At 41.4% G+C, this 20,955-nt stretch overlaps 1 protein-coding gene across 1 annotated transcript in view; it reads left to right on the top strand.

Annotated features, from left to right (window-relative positions):
• Positions 1 to 20,955, top strand: part of ADCY10 (adenylate cyclase 10) — a 95,861-nt gene that overhangs the window by 13,477 nt on the left and 61,429 nt on the right. Inside the window, exons 8-12 of the mRNA XM_032642200.1 lie at positions 1,514 to 1,705; positions 4,373 to 4,491; positions 5,515 to 5,591; positions 7,657 to 7,846; positions 11,002 to 11,057. Of these exons, the coding sequence (XP_032498091.1) occupies positions 1,514 to 1,705; positions 4,373 to 4,491; positions 5,515 to 5,591; positions 7,657 to 7,846; positions 11,002 to 11,057 (634 nt within the window). The remainder of the gene's footprint in view (positions 1 to 1,513; positions 1,706 to 4,372; positions 4,492 to 5,514; positions 5,592 to 7,656; positions 7,847 to 11,001; positions 11,058 to 20,955) is intronic.

The following is a 20,955-nucleotide window of genomic DNA, read 5'->3' as shown; positions in this document are numbered from 1 at the left end:
TGCACTGCAGCAAAGAGTAACCCTTGCTGCAACTAGAGAAAGCCCGAGCGCAACAATGAAAACCCAATGCAGCCAAAAATAAATAAATAAAATAAAATTTTAAAATAATAATAATAAAAAAATAAAAAGCACCCCTAAAAATTCAAGGTAAAACAAAACAGAGTTGTAGGCATATAATAGAAAGATATGTTTTTAAAAAAAGAAAAAGAACAGAGATGTGGTTGCATTTTCCAAACCAAAACTCAGAACACATGGCCTGACAGAATAAATTTTAAATTAATTAATTACTTTAACATTTAAAATTATGTATTTAATATTAATTATTGATATTTAAGAAATTCATTTGAAAACTCAGAAAGTTATCATATTGTTGAGTTAGAAAATATTAAATTAAATTTTATGAAAAGTCTCAAATTACATGAAACCAGGACTGTCTCAGCCTGCAAGATTCCCTATACACAATTGACTGCAAGATTCCCTATACACAATTTCCTCTTTCATCCAGAAGTTGTGTTTCACATAGCCAATGGAGAATTTGACACTTTTGTGCTATTTGGGGGAGAAAAAAATGCAGTGATTCTCCCCCATTGGTTTGCTATGCAGTTAATTTAACAAAATTCAGGGCTGATGATATAAGCAGGGATAATTTGGGAACACCCTCCTTTCCTTTCCCTGTGCAGGAGGATGTTATAAATGGAATGTTGGACTAGAAGTCTGTAGATTTGCATTTTTGTTTGCTACTGTTTCCCCATGTGACTTGGGAAAATTATGTTATTTCACCATCTCTCAGTTATCTAATTAGTAAAGTGGGCATAATAATGCTGACTTTATTTCATTTGAGGATAAAATAGGGTAGAATATGAAAATATTCTCTGAAAACATAAGGTTGAATTACATAGCATGCTATTCTTATTCCTACATTGTAAGGGAGCCAAAAGAGCAGCAGTCCTTTTTTTATTGTGACGGCTCATATCGGCATGAGGGAGCTAGCAGTTGGGGCAAGCGAGTGGTGTCTGGCCAAAAATGAGCAGGTGTGTAGGTTTCCATTGGAAGAGATTTTTTTTTTTTTTTTGCAGTTTTGTTTTCTTTTGTTTGTTTGTTTTTTGCGGTACGCGGGCCTCTCACTGTTGTGGCCTCTCCCATTGCGGAGCACAGGCTCCGGATGCGCAGGCTCAGCGGCCATGGCTCACGGGCCCAGCCGCTCCGCGGCATGTGGGATCTTTCCGGACTGGGGCACGAACCCGTGTCCCCTGCATCGGCAGGCGAACTCTCAACCACTGCGCCACCAGGGAAGCCGTGGAAGAGATTTTGATAGGCCATTCCGTTTCCATCTTTTTTACTTTGGGTTGCCTCTTCTGTGTTGTACCTCCCAACTTTGATAACTTCAGCTTCCCTAGAGAATCTCAAAAGGCTAGTTCTATCCCAGTGATAATTTTGGGTGTAAGGGTGATATTGGGAGGAAAGATCCACTGCCAAGGACACATGTTAAGGAAAGCTTCCCTCTAAATTGCAGATTGATGACAAACAGCTTCGGGGTTATTTGTCTGAGCTTCGCCCAGTGACGATCGTGTTTGTGAACCTGATGTTTAAGGACCAAGACAAAGCAGAAGTCATAGGCTCAGCCATCCAGGATGCCTGCGTGCACATTAATTCTGTCCTGAGGGTCTTCCGAGGCCAAATCAACAAAGTCTTCATGTTTGACAAGGTAAATTTCCCACTAAAGGTGTGGGAACCTGCCAGTAATTTAAGGTTAGCATTCATGTCTATGGACATGGGGGAGAGGGAGGGAATAGACACCTTTAACCTAGAACTATCAGTCTTTATTCATAGTTATAAGTACAGCTTACATGGTGGATATGGCACTCACTACGTGCCAGGCATTGTTCTCCACACTTTACATATTTTACTCATTTCTCCTCATGACTACTCCAAGAGGTAGGTACTGCTCTTATTGTCCCCAATTTACAGATGAGGAGGTTTAAGTAGAGATGAGGCTACTGAGACAAGATGAGATTAAATGGTAGACTGGGATTCAAACCCAGGTAACGTGCCTTCTTCGTCTGTGCTCTTAACCCCTGTGTTCAACTAGCTTTCACTATACATACGTATATCTGCAACCCAGGGTATAATGCATCTCCCAGAGATTTTAGGTCAGGTTTCTAGTAACCGTCATACCCCAGAAGCTGTAATTTCCGATAATCTCCACCTGCCGTAGGTACACTTCCAGTTCCCCTTTCAGTTTCTTAATCAGTTGGGGTGGGTGGGTGGTGGGTGTCACATCTAGCTCTCAGTGTTTTCAATCTGCTCTTATTCAATTCAGAGAAAAATGATGTGATAAATTATCACAGAAGTGCTCATGAGAATTGACTCCCCGGGCTTCCCTGGTGGCACAGTTGTTGAGAGTCCGCCTGCCGATGCAGGGGACACGGGTTCGTGTCCCAGTCCGGGAAGATCCCACATGCCGCGGAGCGGCTGGGCCCGTGAGCCATGGCCGCTGGGCCTGCGCTTCCGGAGCCTGTGCTCCGCAACGGGAGAGGCCACAACAGTGAGAGGCCCACATACCGCAAAAAAAAAGAAAAAAAAAGAATTGACTCCCCGTCTCCGGTGTTTCTGTATCTTAAGAGCAGGGCACTCAATTACTACCCCACAGTCATTCATTCACTAATTCAATAAGCACTTATTGAGCATTTCATAGCCACTGAAAGCTAGGGCTGCAAAGATGGGTAACTCACACAAGTTGTCCCAGAACCAGGCAAAAAGAACAAATTCTTTGTAGGAAAAATAAACTCTGTGCTTCTGAGGGAGTGGGGCCCTCCAGCACAGTGTGCTCTAGTACTTTCTTCCATATTCATTCGGGAGTATCATCAGAAAAGAGCATAGAACCTAAGAGAACAGTCTTCGGTGTCTAACAGACACTCCAGACAATTCCTGGAGAGACAGTTCCTGGCTCCAACAATTCTCAGCTGTGTGACTTTAGCAAGTCATTGAACTTCTCTGAGACTTGGTTTGTTCCTGAATAAAAATAGGGATATTATTTAAATGGGGATAGTATTTGCCTCAAATGATTGTTGGAAGTTTTAAAAAATATATGTGTGAAGCACTTGTTGCAATGCCAGTTCACGTCAGCACTCAGCAGATGAGAGGTGCTAGTCTCACTGCCAGCGTGAGACCTTCCCAAGCCACTAGGCAGAATTTCCAGGCAAAGCAGACCCACTAGTGGCCCCAAAGGGGCTGCGCTCTAGTCTCTTCACAGACCTGGATTCAGGGCTCCCCTCGCACATCACAACAGAACCCAGCGCCAATTAGGATTTGATTCTTGGTCAGCTTCTTTTTGGAGAGGGTTGAAGAAATTGAGGCATTTTACTGTTCTTTTGCATTTTATCAGGATATAGCATACATAGACTCAAATTTTTAACTCATTGGGCTTTATTCATTATGCCCTTTTCTTACAGAAAACAGTGTCTGAGATCATTTTTTTTTTTCCCGGTACGCGGGCCTCTCACTGTTGTGGCCTCTCCCGTTGCGGAGCACAGGCTCTGGATGCGCAGGCTCAGCGGCCATGGCTCACAGGCCCAGCCGCTCCGCGGCATGTGGGATCCTCCCAGACCGGGGCATGAACCCGTGTCCCCTGCATCGGCAGGCGGACTCCCAACCACCGCGCCACCAGGGAAGCCCTGAGATCATTTTTTAAGGGACTGGTAGTAAAAGTGCCAAGTTTTAGAGTTTACTCTCTGCTTGAAAGAGTTAAATTTTTGTGAGAAAAACCACTCCCAGCTTAAGCCTTTATCCTTAAGAAAAATGAATAATAACAATATCTGAAAAGAACTTTAGAGTTTATAAGGTATATGTGTATATATGTGTGAATATGTATATATAATATATTAATATTTTCAGTAATCAAACCAACCTCAGCAAGTCTAGGTTATACCCATTTTCAGATTCATAAACTGAAGTTCATAGAGTGTAATTGAATTGTCCAGGTTTCTACACTTGGGAAGTGGCCTGAGAACACAGATTTTCTGATTCCAGAGCTGGTACCTTTTGCTCTGTGCTGCTTCTTGGCCTGAAACTTAGTACCTTGCAGCCAAGACCTTGGCCGCAGGCGAGAGTAGAGGAGGGTGAACACAAATAGCTCAGTACAACCCACTATCTCTGGAGCAAAAACAAGCCCCTCTCAGGTTCAAGCCCTACTGTTGATGATGCACCAGAAGTTACATGAAGTTTGCTAAAAATAAAATGGGTGTGAGAGAACTCATGATGAAATTTGTTTCAGAGAGTGAAAATTGCTGCCCACCCTCCACTGGGCCTTCTAGCTGGTCCAGTTTAAAGCTGACTGTCTGCCAGCTGTGTTTGCTGATTCTCTCCCTCACAGGGCTGCTCCTTTCTCTGTGTCTTTGGTTTTCCTGGGGAAAAGGCACCTGATGAGATCACTCATGCCTTGGAAAGTGCTGTGGATATATTTGACTTCTGCTCTCACGTCCACAAGATCCAGTGAGTGTTTCCAGACCCTGATTCGGTCTGGTCCCTGACCCTGCTGTAGGGTATGGGGAGATAGGACAAGTGTCAGGGAAGAGGAAGACAGGAGAAGGCTGTCCTTGCCTGGGTGCCCTTATGTCTGCATTCATCACTCACCTAATGTACAGGTAGGGTGAGCAAACCCAGCCCTGATGCAGTCAAACGGGGGATGGTCAAGGCCAGGTGGAGAAAGGATACTCCTAAAAAGTCCAAATGTACCAGAGAGAGTCTAACTGAGTTGTCTCTCTCTACTCTGGCTTACTTTCTGGTAGAGGTCGCGCTCCCAACTATGTTGGAGACCTGAGTTGATTTTTAATAACTAGGAGATAAAGTAAGTCCTTGGGTTGGAAATTTATATATTGATTTGGCCTCAAGATGATCCACTGAGCAAAACTGTCAAGATAATGTTTACCAATCCTCAACCCCAGCTGTCCAAGAGCTCAGTGCCCTCAGGCTCCCCCAGACTGAGCACCCCAGTGACCCTACTTGCGGCCCACTCTGGTCTACTCTAACAGGTACCACCCCTTGCCCTAAATATTCCACCTTCTCAGCCTCTAGTCATCTGTATGCATTAGCCAAGTTAGCTTTTGATGCCACACACTGAGTTACTTCCTTTCAAAACAATGACCTTGTTCTTTCTAGCAATCACAAAAGATAGTTAAAATTGTTTACTCAAAGTCATTCTATATTGAAAGTCCATTTGGGGTGATGAGCTTATTTTACAGAAAAATAGCTCAGATGAATACTTAAAAATAGCAGAAAAGTGAACTGAGTTATCACTTCTAAGAACTTAGCTCTCAGTCACAAACTGCCCCTCCTTTACATCTCCAGGCCATGTACAATTGCCCTAACCTAACTACAAAGGGGAGAGTTATTTCTTGAAGATCCTTTCCCACCCCTCCCCCATCCCATTCATCACCTTGTCCCCACCCTCCCTGCCTTCTTTGTCCTCATTGTCTTTGTCTCTTTCCTCACAACTCTCTTTCTGCCCGGAGCCAGCACTGTTTCCATCGGCGTGGCCAGCGGGATTGTCTTCTGCGGAATCGTTGGACACTCTGTGAGGCACGAGTACACAGGTGTGCTGGGCTAACTTATCTCCATCTTCCTTTCAGCAAACACTGTGCCTTGCCACTGGGCTTGGTGGGAGGAAGGACAAAAATAAGTGAGACGTGGGCCCTGCGTTCAGAAAGTTTACAGTCTTCCAGACGGAACCAAGCCATATAGCTTTGCCCCTTGACAGCTCAATGATTGCAAATATGCATTTCTGGGGCTGTGATTGAGTATAAGAAATATGCAGTCATTGGAGGGGAGCCATGGGGGGCCATAATCTCATGGGACGATGGGCCCTTATGTTAATTTTCTGTTCACATTAAACGGTTACACCTCTTAATTCCTGGGATAGGTTAGGACTGCTTCTTTTTTTTTTTTTTTTTTTTTTATTTATTTTTGGCTGCTTTGGGTCTTCTTTGCTGCACACGGGCTTTCTCTAGTTGCGGCGAGCGGGGGCTACTCTTCGTTGTGGTGCGCAGGCTTCTCATTGCGGTGGCTTCTCTTGTTGCGGAGCACGGGCTCTAGGTGCGCAGACTCAGTAGCTCTGGCTCGTGGGCTCTAGAGCACAGGCTCAGTAGTTGTGGTGCATAGGCTTAGTTGCTCCGTGGCATGTGGGATCTTCCTGAACCGGGGCTCGAACCCCTGTCCCCTGAATTGGCAGGGGGATTCTTAACCACTGCGCCACCAGAGAAGCCCCAGGACTGCTTCTTAAAAATTATGAATATTGGCATTACTGATAAATAGTACTAATCTCAAAAGGAAATAGTAAGTAGGTGTTATCTCAAGATTTCACTGCTTTTTCCTCTTCAATCCTATTACGGTTTTAAATGTTCAGAAATAATACATCTAAAATACTGAGTACATATAAAACTGAAATAGTTATGTCTGAAATGATACGACGTCTGAGATTTTCTTCAAAATAATACAGGGTGGAGAGTGGATGGGAATGGAGATGGAGTGGGATTGGCCACGGGTTAATGGTTTTGGGGACTGGGTGATGGGTATATAGATTCATGATACCATGCTTTATTGTACGGTCAAATTTCCCCATAATAAACTGTTTTTAAAAAATGAATATCTAGGGCTTCCACGGTGGCGCAGTGGTTGAGAGTCCGCCTGCCGATGCAGGGGACACGGGCTCGTGCCCCGGTCCAGGAAGATCCCATATGCCGCGGAGCGACTGGGCCCGTGAGCCATGGCCGCTGAGCTTGCGCATCCGGAGCCTGTGCTCCGCAACGGGAGAGGCCACAACAGTGAGAGGCCCGCGTACCGCAAAAAAAAAAAAAAAAATGAATATCTTAATTGGGAATATTCAAGTTTATGTCAAAGTGCAACATTTAATACCTAATTAGTAGTATTATTAACTGAGGACTTACTAGCAGCCCAGCACTTCTCGAAGTTCCTTATGTGTATTAACTCATTAATCTTCATAAACTACCCTCTGAGAGAGGTACTATTATCAACCCCATTTTACAGATTAGAAAACTGAGGCATGGAAGAGTTCAAGTATTTTGCCCAAGTAATTTACATATAGTAGTTAGAGGTAGAGCTGAGATCCAAACCTGCATAACCTGGTTTCAGACTCTTCGCACTACAGTGTATTACCTCTTACAATATCCCCTAAACCAATCCTACATACACACTCCTTCCAGCCCCATTTACTCACTCTTAAAAAATTAAATGAAGGCTCATACACAGGAACATGCAGACCCAATTGGAGATCACTGTTCCAGGCCCAAGCTTCTGCTTATCTCTCTTGTAGCAGAAGACCAAGTATACCTCATCTGAGGGCCCTCAGGCCCTGTCCAGCATCCCACTTAACAGAATCCTCTCCATATTCAGGGTCCTGCTATCCCTGAGCAGATCATCCCCTTAGCCTCCCAGGTGGCTAAATGAGTTAACTCCCTATGTATTTTAAAATAGCCATTGGCTGAATCTGGGTAGTTGAAGGTGAGATTGCTGTGTCATCCATGAGAGGCAAAGGGAGTAAAGGGTAACAATGCCGTTTGGGGACAGTATGCCTCAGATTACACTCAGTTCAATGGCTGTTTTCTCCCAGCTCTTTGTCTTTCTCTCTCCTTCTTATTATAGTCATTGGTCAAAAAGTCAACATAGCTGCCAGGATGATGATGTACTACCCAGGAATCGTGACCTGTGACTCCGTCACCTACAATGGCAGCAACCTACCAGCCTACTTTTTTAAAGAGCTTCCAAAGAAAGTCATGAAAGGTGTTGCAGATTCTGGACCAGTGTATCAGTGTTTGGGCCTTAATGAGAAAGTGTGAGTGTGGGGCATTGATCTTGCAGTACTCTTTAGTAAAGAAGTGGGACAATTATGATAGCAAAACAACAGGTCACCCATTTCAGATTCAAAGGCAGCTCATGAAATTAAAATCTATTCCTTCCCAGACCAAGGCCCAGATTTCAAATTCCTTCATCTTCCTCTATCCTGCTGATAGTATAGTACGGTGGAAGATCCCATTCTACCCTCAGTTCTGAGACTATGAGGGTAATTCTTCAAAGGTTGTGTAAAGAGAACAGAGAATCCCCTCATTCGAGTTTCTGTTTGGACCCAATCACCAACCATTAACTATTGATCACATCAACTGTGTGTCCAGGCATTAACAGGGATTGCTCCTCCTCTAAGTGTTTAGTGAAATGCATTCCCTCAAAGCCCAACTTGCTCTCGCATTGGGGCTTAAAACCCCTCAGTATCTTCCAATCATTTTCATGATAATTTTCAAAGTCCTTGCAATGGCATACAAAGTAACCACCTGCTTTTCCTACCTCATCTCCTCCTGTGCCCTTTCCTCTGGGTGGGGGTCCAGGGGGCGTTCTAAGGGGATTATCTTCCCTTTCACTCATTCCATCCTCAGTCTCCTAGGAAAACCACAGTCAGTTTTGTTTTTTTAACATCTTTATTGGAGTATAATTGCTTTACATTGGTGTGTTAGTTTCTGCTGTATAACAAAGTGAATCAGCTATATGTATACATATATCCCCATATCCCCCTCCCTCTTGCGTCTCCCTCCCACCCTCCCTATCCCACCCCTCTAGGTGGTCACAAATCACCGAGCTGATCTCCCTGTGCTATGCGGCTGCTTCCCACTAGCTATCTATTTTACATTTGGTAGTGTATATATGTCAATTCTACTCTCTCACTTCATCCCAGCTTACCCTCCCCACTCCCCACGTCCTCAAGTCCATTCTCTACGTCTGTGTCTTTATTCCTGTCCTGCCCCTAGGTTCATCAGAACCATTTTCTTTTCTTTTTAGATTCCATATGAACTTTGTAGTGAGGTGGATGGACCTAGAGTCTGTCATACAGAGTGAAGTAAGTCAGAAAGAGAAAAACAAATACCGTACGCTAACACAGTCAGTTTTTGAAATCCAGCTCAAGGATGTCCTCCTCTCTGAAGCTGCCTTTGGAAGCTACCCAACCCCAGCTCAGGGAGTTTAGCTGTCTCCTCCTCTGTGTAACTCTACAGCACATTAGAACATTCATTACACTCATCACAATCACAGACTCGATGTGCCTTTTCACCTACTACACTGGGAACTTTTTGAGGATAGTGATTACTTCTTGTTCATTCTTATATCCCCAATGCTTGGTAGGCATCAGTAATGATGAATAAATGAATGAACGGCATGGAAAGCTCTATATGGTAGTGCTTGGTGGATGGAAAGTGAAAGGGTATTATTCTTTATACTAGCAGGCTAGAATCTAGATCTTAAAGGGTCAGATAACAGAATCGGGGCTATAATTGGTTCAAGGAGTCTTTATTATTCATCTTTGTATTCCCAGGGCTCAGCACTGTTCTTGGCATGTGTAGATCATCAATAAAATGCTGTTCGAATAAATGAATGAATAACAATTTTTGTGAGCCCTTATTAAATATTAGGCCCTTTACCTCAATATCAACTATATGAGGTAGAAACAAACTATTATTAACTCTATTTTATAAATTTAAAAACTGAGACTCTGAGATGTTAAATGACTTGTCCATAGTCATAAATCTAGTAAATAATTGAGCCAAGGTTCAAAGTGCCACAGTAATGCTGCATTATAGTCAACCACAAAACGTCAGTTGTATACAACAGTAAGTTTTTACTTATCTCATGAATATGTGGGGTTCAGCTGATCTTGACGGATTTGGATGATCTTGTCTAGGCTTGTTCACATGCCTGGGGTTCAACAGGGTGTTGGCTGATCCAGGATGACCTCAGGTGGGATAACTGGGAATTTTGGCTGACATAACTGGGACAGTTTGACTCTATGTGTCTCATACTGGGCTAACCCAGGCATGTAGTCATGGCAATATCAGAAGATCAAGAGGGAGCAAGCATTTTTCAAGCCTCTATGTCATGTTTGCTAACATCCCATTGGCCAAAACATTCACAAGTCTGAGCCCAGAGTGGGAGGACACTGCAAATGTACAGTACATAGCAAAGGACATAGATACAAGTAGAGATGAAGACATGGCGCCATTAATGCAGTCAGTCTACCACAGAAACTATCTACTGTTTCTGAAACTACCAGGACTATCTGATCCCAAAGCCTGCCCTCTTTATGGTTTCTCTGTACCATCTCTGCAAATAAGAGACTATAGAAATACACATACAAATATGAACAGGGCCTGGTTCCTGTCCTGAAATCTAATGGGGAAGACAACATACACAAAATTAGGTGTATATTACCTAGGAAACTTTGGTATGTGCTATAACAGAGGCATAACAAGGTAGTATAATAGTATAAACAAGGGAATGAGCCATTTGTCTAAAAAGGCCCCTTCAAGAGATGATATTATGCAGTGGGCAAACATATGCCCCTGGCCTCGTTTTAGATACTGACTGTCACTATCCTCTGTCACCACTAGCCGTGGGATCTTGTTCAAGTTAAATTCTCTGTACCTCAATCTTCGCATTTGTAAAATGGACATAATAATAATAATACCTTCTTAATAAGGTTTTTGTCAGGAGTAAAGAAAATGATACATGTACAGCCCTTGAAACTGCCAGGCACATAGCATGTGTTCCACAAAGGTGAACTATCATTGTTTGAGCAGTTGGTAGAATCCTCCCATGCTGTGAGACAATATGACACATCTAACTGTATTGGGTCCCATACTGAGTGTCTGGTTTCCCTAGAAAAGGGTCAGTTCTACCAATGCAGACTCAACAAGCATTTTTTGAACAATGTACCAGGTGCTGTGGTAAAGGCAGCTACATAAGTTGTTTGGAGACTCTATTACCAGGTAAGAACTTCTCCTTTCCCTTCCTCTTGGCATCTGCACCTCTTGATAGACCCCTTGATAACAGGGGATAGATTCCTGTTAGAGACTGAAAAGGAGGCTTTCTGGGAACTAAGAACTAGTCCCTCTGGCTCTCAGTATTTCCCTGTTTTGATGCTAACATCTTTTCTTTTCTTCTCTTCAGCATGTTTGGGATGGCATACCTCATCTGCAACAGAAATGAGGGTTACCCTTTGCTAGGTAGGTAGTGAGCCTTGATTTTTAAACCTCTTTATTGAACTATAACAAAACATACAGAAAAGTACACCAATGATAAGTCTTCAGCTTAATGAATTATCACAAAATGAATGTATAATTACCATCCAGGCCAAGAAATAGAAAAATAACAGTACTCTGGAAACCCTCACATGCTTTATCCCTCTCCCTTTACCCAAAGATTTCTAACACCCTAAATTACTTAGGCCTGTTCTTAAAATTTATATGAATGAAGTCATATATTGTGTAATTACATAAGCCTTCTTTTGTTTTTTTTGAATGAATGGGGTCTTCATTTCTTTTTTTTTTATTTTTTTTTACATTTTTATTGGAGTACAGTTGCCCTACAATGGTGTGCTAGCTTCTGCTTCATAACAAACTGAATCAGCTATACACACACATATGTTCCCATATCTCTTCCCTCCCTCCCATCCTCCCTATCCCACCCTTCCAGGCTGTCACAAAGCACCGAGCTGATCTCCCTGTGTTATGAAGCTGCTTCTCACTAGCTATCTACCTTACGTTTGGTAGTGTATATATGTCCATGCCTCTCTCTCGCTTTGTTACAGCTTACCCTTCCCGCTCCCCATATCCTCAAGTCCATTCTCTAGTTGGCCTGTGTCTTTATTCCTGTCTTACCCCTAGGTTCTTCATGACATTTTTTTCCTTAAATTCCATATATATGTGTTAGCATATGGTATTTGTCTTTCTCTTTCTGATTTACTTCACTCTGTATGACAGACTCTAGGTCTATCCACCTCATTACAAATAGCTCAATTTCGTTTCTTTTTATGGCTGAGTAATATTCCATTGTATATATGTGTCACATCTTCTTTATCCATTCATCTGATGATGGACACTTAGGTTGTTTCCATCTCCTGGCTATTGCAAATAGAGCTGCAATGAACATTTTAGTACGTGACTCTTTTTGAATTATGGTTTTCTCAGGGTATATGCCCAGTAGTGGGATTGCTGGGTCATATGGTAGTACTATTTGTAGTTTTTTAAGGAACCTCCATACTGTTCTCCATAGTGGCTGTACCAATTCACATTCCCACCAGCAGTGCAAGAGTGTTCCCTTTTCTCCACACGCTCTCCAGCATTTATTGTTTCTAGATTTTTTAATGATGGCTATTCTGACTGGTGTGAGATGATATCTCATTGTAGTTTTGATTTGCATTTCTCTAATGATTAATGATGTTGAGCGTTCTTTCATGTGTTTGTTAGCAGTCTGTATATCTTCTTTGGAGAAAAGTCTATTTAGGTCTTCTGCCCATTTTTGGATTGGGTTGTTTGTTTGTTATTAAGCTGCATGAGCTGCTTATAAATTTTGGAAATTAATCCCTTGTCAGTTGCTTCATTTGTAAATATTTTCTCCCATTCTGAGGGTTGTCTTTTGGTCTTGTTTATGGTTTCCTTTGCTGTGCAAAAGCTTTGAAGTTTCATTAGGCCCCATTTGTTTATTTTTGTTTTTATTTCCGTTTTTCTAGGAAGTGGGTCAAAAAAGATCTTGCTGTGATTTATGTCATAGAGTGTTCTGGCTATGTTTTCCTCTAAGAGTTTGATAGTTTCTGGCCTTATATTTAGGTCTTTAATCCATTCTGAATTTATTTTTGTGTGTGGTGTTAGGTAGTGATCTAATCTCATACTTTTACAAGTACCTGTCCAGTTTCCCCAGCACCACTTATTGAAGAGGCTGTCCTTTCTCCACTGTACATTCCTCCCTCCTTTATCAAAGATAAGGTGACCATATGTGCGTGGGTTTATCTCTGGGCTTTCTATCCTGTTCCATTGATCTATATTTCTGTTTTTGTGCCACTACCATACTGTCTTGATTACTGTAGCTTTGTAATATAGTCTGAAGTCAGGGAGCCTGATTCCTCCAGCTCCATTTTTCGTTCTCAAGATTGCTTTGGCTATTCGGGGTCTTTTGTGTTTCCATACAAATTGTGAAATTTTTTGTTCCAGTTCTGTGAAAAATGCCAGTGGTAGTTTGATAGGGATTGCATTGAATCTGTAGATTGCTTTGGGTAGTAGAGTCATTTTCACAATGTTGATTCTTCCAATCCAAGAACATGGTATATCTCTCCATCTATTTGTATCATCTTTAATTTCTTTCATCAGTGTCTTATAATTTTCTGCATACAGGTCTTTTGTCTTCTTAGGTAGGTTTATTCCTAGATATTTTATTCTTTTTGTTGCAATGGTAAATGGGAGTGTTTTCTTGATTTCACTTTCAGATTTTTCATTATTAGTGTATAGGAATGCCAGAGATTTCTGTGCATTAATTTTGAATCCTGCTACTTTACCGAATTCATTGATTAGCTCTAGTAGTTTTCTGGTAGCATCTTTAGGATTCTCTATGTATAGTATCATGTCATCTGCAAACAGTGACAGCTTTACTTCTTTTCCAATTTGGATTGCTTTTATTTCCTTTTCTTCTCTGATTGCTGTGGCTAAAACTTCCAAAACTGTGTTGAATAAGAGTGGTGAGAGTGGGCAACCTTGTCTTGTTCCTTATCTTAGTGGAAGTGCTTTCAGTTTTTCACCATTGAGGACGATGTTGCCTGTGGGTTTGTCATACATGGCCTTTATTATGTTGAGGAAAGTTCCCTCTATGCCTACTTTCTGCAGGGTTTTTATCATAAATGGGTGTTGAATTTTGTCAAAAGCTTTCTCTGCATCTATTGAGATGATCATATGGTTTTCCTCCTTCAGTTTGTTAATATGGTATATCACGTTGATTGATTTGCGTATATTGAAGAATCCTTGCATTTTTGAAATAAACCCCACTTGATCATGCTGTATGATCCTTTTAATGTGCTGTTGGATTCTGTTTGCTAGTATTTTGTTGAGGATTTTTGCATCTATGTTCATCAGTGATATTGGCCTGTAGTTTTCTTTCTTTGTTACATCCTTGTCTGGTTTTGGTATCAAGGTGATAGTGGCCTCATAGAATGAGTTTGGGAGTGTTCCTCCCTCTGCTATGTTTTGGAAGAGTTTGAGAAGGGTAGGTGTTAGCTCTTCTCTAAATGTTTGATAGAATTCGCCTGTGAAGCCATCCGGTCCTGGGCTTTTGTTTGTTGGAAGATTTTTTTTTTTTTTTTTTTTTGCGGTACGCGGGCCTCTCTCTGTTGTAGCCCCTCCCATTGCGGAGCACAGGCTCCGGACGCACAGGCTCAGCGGCCATGGCTCACGGGCCCAGCCGCTCTGCAGCATGTGGGATCCTCCTGGACCGGGGCACGAACCCATGTCCCCCACATCGGCAGGCAGACTCTCAACCACTTCGCCACCAGGGAAGCCCTGTTGGAAGATTTTTAATCACAGTTTCAATTTCAGTGCTTGTGATTGGTCTGTTCATATTTTCTATTTCCTCCTGGTTCAGTCTCGGCAGGTTGTGCATTTCTAAGAATTTGTCCATTTCTTCCAGGTTGTCCATTTTATTGGCATAGAGTTGCTCGTAGTAATCTCTCATGATCTTTTGTATTTCTGCAGTGTCAGTTGTTACTTCTCCTTTTTCATTTCTGATTCTATTGATTTGAGTCTTCTCCCTTTTCTTCTTGATGAGTCTGGCTAATGGTTTATCAATTTTGTTTATCTTCTCAAAGAACCAGCTTTTAATTTTATTGATCTTTGCTATCATTTCCTTCATTTCTTTTTCATTTATTTCTGATCTGATTTTTATGATTTCTTTCCTTCTGCTAACTTTGGGCTCTTTTTGTTCTTCTTTCTCTAATTGCTTTAGGTGCAAGGTTAGGTTGTTTATTCGAGATGTTTCCTGTTTCTTAAGGTAAGATTGTATTGCTATAAACTTCCCCCTTAGAACTGCTTTTGCTGCATCCCATAGGTTTTGGATCGTCGTGTCTCCATTGTCATTTGTTTCTAGGTATTGTTTTATTTTCTCTTTGATTTCTTCAGTGATCACTTTGTTATTAAGTAGTGTATTGTTTAGCCTCCATGTGTTTATATTTTTTACAGATCTTTTCCTGTAATTGATATCTACTCTCATAGCATTGTGGTCAGAAAAGATACTTGATACAAATTCAATTTTCTTAAATTCACCAAGGCTTGATTTGTGACCCAAGATATGATCTATCCTGGAGAATGTTCCATGGGCACTTGAGAAAAATGTGTATTCTTTTGTTTTTGGATGGAATGTCCTATAAATATCAATTAAGTCCACCTTGTTTAATGTATCATTTAAAGCTTGTGTTTCCTTATTTATTTTCATTTTGGATGATGTGTCCATGGGTGAAAGTGGGGTGTTAAAGTCCCCTACTATGAATGTGTTACTGTTGATTTCCCCTTTTATGGCTGTTAGTATTTGCCTTATGTATTGAGGTGCTCCTATGTTGGGTGCATAAATATTTATAATTGTTATATCTTTCTCTTGGGTCAATCCCTTGATCATTATGTAGTGTCCTTCTTTGTCTCTTCTAATAGTCTTTATTTTAAAGTCTATTTTGTCTGATATGAGAATTGCTACTCCAGCTTTCTTTTGGTTTCCATTTGCATGGAATATCTTTTTCATCCCCTTACTTTCAGTCTTTATGTGTCTCTAGGTCTGAAGTGGGTCTCCTGTAGACAGCATATATATGGGTCTTGTTTTTGTATCCATTCAGCTAATCTGTGTCTTTTGGTGGGAGCACTTAGTCCATTTACATTTAAGGTAATTATTGATATGTTTGTTCCTATTCCCATTTTCTTAATTGTTTTGGGTTCATTATTGTAGGTCTTTTCCTTCTCTTGTGTTTCTTGTCTAGAAAAGTTCCTTTAGTATTTGTTATAAAGCTGGTTTGGTGGTGCTGAACTCTCTCAGTTTTTGCTTGTCTGTAAAGGTTTTAATTTCTCCATCAAATCTGAATGAGATCCTTGCTGGGTAGAGTAATCTTGGTTGCAGGTTTTTCTCCTTTATCACTTTAAATATGTCCTGCCAGTCCCTTCTGGCTTGCAGAGTTTCTGCTGAAAGATCAGCTGTTAACCTTATTGGGATTCCCTTGTGTGTTATTTTTTCCTTGCTGCTTTTAATATGTTTTCTTTGTATTTAAGTTTTGATGCATTGATTAATATGTGTCTTGGCGTATTTCTCCTTGGATTTATCATGTATGGAACTCTCTGTGCTTCCTGGACTTGATTATCTATTTCCTTTCCCATATTAGGGGAGTTTTCAACTATAATCTCTTCAAGTATCTTCTCAGTCCCTTTCTTTTTCTCTTCTTCTTCTGGAACCCTTATAATTCGAATGTTGGTGTGTTTAATGTTGTCCCAGAGGTCTCTGACACTGTCCTCAGTTCTTTTCATTCTTTTTTCTTTATTCTGCTGTGCAGTAGTTATTTTCACTATTTTATCTTCCAGGTCACTTATCCGTTCTTCTGCCTCAGTTATTCTGCTATTGATCCCATCTAGAGTATTTTTAATTTCATTTATTGTGTTGTTCATCGTTGTTTGTTTCATCTTTAGTTCTTCTAGGTCCTTGTTAAATGTTTCTTGCATTCTTTCCATTCTACTTCCAAGATTTTGGATCATCTTTACTATCATTATTCTGAATTGTTTTTCAGGTAGACTGCCTATTTCCTCTTCATTTGTTAGGTCTGGTGGGTTTTTATCTTGCTCCTTCATCTGCTGTGTGTTTTTCTGTCTTCTCATTTTGCTTATCTTACTGTGTTTGGCATCTCCGTTTTGCAGGCTGAAGGCTCGTAGTTCCCGTCGTTTTTGGTGTCTCTCCCCAGTGGCTAAGGTTGGTTCAGTGGGTTGTGTAGGCTTCCTGGTGGAGGGGACTAGTGCCTGTGTTCTGGTGGATGAGGCTGGATCTTGTCTTTCTGGTGGGCAGGTCCACGTCTGTTGGTGTGTTTTGGGGTGTCTGTGGACTTATTATGATTTTAGGCAGCCTCTCTGCTAATGGGTGGGGTTGTGGCCCTCTCTTGCTAGTTGTTTGGCATAGGGTGTCCAGCAGTGTAGCTTGCTGGTCGTTGAGTGAAGCTGGGTGCTGGTGTTGAGATGGAGATCTCTGGGAGATTTTTGCCGTTTGATATTATGTGGAGCTGGGAGGTCTCTTGTGGACCAGTGTCCTGAAGTTGGCTCTCCCACCTCAGAGTCACAGCAGTGACTCCTGGCTGCAGCACCAAGAGCCTTTCATCCACACGGCTCAGAATAAAAGGGAGAAAAAGTAGAAAGAAAGAATTGGTAGAAGTAGAAAGAAAGATAGGAGGGAGGGAGGGAGGGAGGAAGGAAGGAAGGAAGGAAGGAGGGAAGGAAGGAAAAAAAGAAAGAACATAAAATAAAGATAAAATAATTAAAATAAAAAATAATTATTAAGAAAAATTAAAAAAAAAAAAAACGGATTGATAGAACCCTAGGACAGATGGTGGAAGCATAGCTATAGAGACAGAATCTCACACAGAAGCATACACATACACACTCACAAAAAGAGGAAAAGGGGAAAAAATCATAAATCTTGCTCTCAAAGTCCACCTCCTCAATTTGGAATGATTCGTTGTGTATTCATGTATTCCACAGATGCAGGGTACATCAAGTTGATTGTGGAGCTTTAATCCGCTGCTTCTGAGGCTGCTGGGAGAGATTTCCCTTTGTTTTCTTTGTTCTCACAGCTCCTGGGGCTCAGCTTTGGATTTGGCCACGCCTCTGCGTGTAGATCGCTGGAGGGCGGAGGGCATCTGTTTTTCGCTCATACAGGACGGGGTTAAAGGAGCAGCTGCTTCCGGGACTCTGGCTCACTCAGGCCGGGGGCGGGGGAGGGAGGGGCACGGAGTGCGGGGCCAGCCTGCGGCAGTAGAGGTCGGCGTGATGTTGCACCAACCTGAGGCGCTCCGTGCGTTCTCCCAGGGGAGTTGTCCCTCAATCCCGGGACCCTGGCAGTGGCGGGCTGCACAGGCTCCTCAGAAGGGGGGTGTGGATAGTGACCTGTGCTCGCACACAGGCTTCTTGGTGGCGGCAGCAGCAGCCTTAGCGTCTTATGCCGGTCTCTGGGGTCCGCGCTTTTAGCCGCGGCTCGCGCCCGTCTCTGGAGCTCCTTTAAGCAGCGCTCTTAATCTCTTCCAGGTACGTGGGGAGTTTCTTGCCTTTTGGGAGATCTGAGGTCTTCTGCCAGTGTTCAGTAGGTGTTCTGTAGGAGTTGTTCCACGTGTAGATGTATTTCTGGTGTATCTGTGGGGAGGAAGGTGATCTCCGCGTCTCACTCTTCCGCCATCTTCCCGGAAGCCTCTCGGGTCTTCAACATTACATTATGAAATTCATCCATATTGTTGGATGTAGCTATAATTCATCCATTTTCATTGCTGTGTAGTACAGTTGGCCCTCTGTATCTGCAGGGTGTGCATCCATGGATTCAAACAACTACAAATCAAAAAAAAAATTTTTTTTTTAATTCCAGAAAATTCCCAAAAGCAAAACTTGAATTTGCTGCACACCGGCAACTATTTACATAGCATTTACATTGTATTTGCTATTATAATGAACCTAGAGATGAGTTAAAGTATACAGGAGGATGTGTTTAGGTTATATGCAAATACTACACCATTTTATATAAGGGACTTGAGCATCCGCAGATTTTGATATCCCCAGGGGTCCTGGAACCAATCTCCTGTGGATACAGAGGGATGACTATATTAACTTTTATAAATATATAACAATGTATTCATTCTGCTTTTGTACAACATTTGAGTTGTTTCCAGTTTGGGTTCTTATGAATAATACTGCCATAAAGATTTTTGTACAGGTCTTATGGTGAACATATGTATGCATTTCTGCTGTTGAGTATATATATAGGAGTGATACTGTTGGGGCAAAGGGTACAATTTTGGTAGATAGTTTTCTCAGTCTTTATAATTTTAATAATTCTGTTGGGTTTATAGTGGTATCTCACCATGGTTTCCATCTGTATTTCCCTGATGTGGTTGAGTGCCTTTTCCAAATATTTATTGGCCATTTGGAAATCATCTTTTATAAAGTATCTGTACAATCTTTTGTCTATTTTTCAATTGGATTGTATTTTTTTATAGACCTGTTGGAATTATTTATATATTCTGAAAATGGGTCCATTTGTTTTTACTGTATGTAACTTTTCCCATTCTGTGCTTGTCTTTTTACTCTATTAGTGATGTATTTAATGAACACAACTTTTGATTTTAATGAAATCCAATTTATCAGTCTTTTTCTTTATAATTAGTGCTTTTGTATACTGTTTGAGAAATCTTTCCTCACCCAAAAGTCATGAAGATATTTTTCTAGATTCTCTTCCAGAAATTTTGTTTTACCTTTTACATTTAGAGCTATGATCCATCCGGCAGTGATGTTTTTGTGATTCTTGGTGAGAGAGACCCTATCATAAGAAAGCTAACTCAAGACTATGCAGGGAAGTAGACATAAAATGAGGTAGAGAAGAGACCCACATGAAGATTGGCCTGTGGATTCTGAAGGCAGCCATTTCAAGTAACACTTGTAATTTCCTTCTGTTAGACTTGAACATCCCTAAAAGTATCATTATAAATTAAATCTCGGTCATAACTGTGTTAGGGCAATTGAGAGGAAGCTCTGTCCCGCACCTTGGGGGAGTATTAGGACAGAATCTTGATGTCAGCAGAGCATAAAAGAAGGCAAGAGTTCCAGAACTTCAAAGAGCACTTGAGCCAGCAGCAATGCCTAACTTTCAGTGTATTCAGGTAGTTTTCAGAGTCTGCAGGCACATCACTTTTTATAAGTCCAGATCCCCAAACTCTTGAAGGCTAGAAAGGAGAAGGAATGCCCACTGTCACCTTCCTCTGAGGCCTAACTTCATCCTAGGATATGCTTGTTGTGATAATGATTGACAGTAAATGGAAGTCCTAACCCCCTTTCTACAAAATTGAGGACTCACTATGACAGACATATTAGAATACATTGCTACAATATGCATATATTTCTCAGTCTGGTCTAGTTGCCTTTGTTTGTTTGTTTGTTTGTTTTCTGTGTGTGTGTTTTGTTTTGTTTTGTTTGTTGGCTGCTGCTGAGCGGCTTGTGAGACTTTAGTTCCCTGAACAGGGATTGAACCCAGGCCCTCAGCATTGAAAGCTCAGAGTCCTAACCACTGGACTGCCAGGGAATTCTCTGTACTTGACTTTTTGCCCTGATTTCACCAGTATAAGGTAAAGATCAGGCCCACATATCTTTCCTTAAAGCTATAACCAAAAACAGACTGTCAGAGGTTAGGAGTATGGGAAACACCCTTCTTTTACAAGAGTGCCTGTAAGTGAAATTGTATATGCTAACTGATAACAAAACTAAAATGAACAAAAAGTGTTCTTTTAGCATCAAAAATGCATAAAACAGTCTCAGGTATTAGGGCCTTATTCAAATGGAAACAAGGTATGCATACTTCAAGGCAAGTTGAGTTAACCTCATTTTAGAATCCAACTAAAAAGACAATCAGTAAGTCCTTACCTGTATGTGTTCTATACAAATAGAACATAAAACAGCTAGAAGAGTCTGCTCTGCAGCCTTCTGGGCCTTATCTTCTAAGTTCCTGTGTAAACTTTAGGCCAAAGAACAATACTACACATCTCACAAAATTGAAATTCAAATGCGTTTTCAGAAAGGAAATGTTGCACCTAAAAGAAGCAATATGGTCTGCAGAGTAATTCTCACTAAATCTTACCCAGAAATTTACATTACCAAATAAACACTCAGCTTCTTTGTATAAAACATCTAAGCTTAGAGTAGTGGTCTTGGTTTTCAATAGACTTTAGCTAACACCTAGGTATGTATTTACTCTATCAATGGATAACAGAATGGACCCTCCACAGTGATCTGTCCAGCAAAGAAGGAAGAGTCAACCCTGATTTGGTCTCCAGCTCTTTTGACAGAAATTACCGTTCTGCCAACTCCTTCC

The sequence above is a fragment of the Phocoena sinus genome, chromosome 1 (genome assembly GCF_008692025.1).
Source record: "Phocoena sinus isolate mPhoSin1 chromosome 1, mPhoSin1.pri, whole genome shotgun sequence".
NCBI lineage: Eukaryota > Metazoa > Chordata > Mammalia > Artiodactyla > Phocoenidae > Phocoena > Phocoena sinus.
This window is presented reverse-complemented; position numbering and strand designations above follow the sequence as displayed.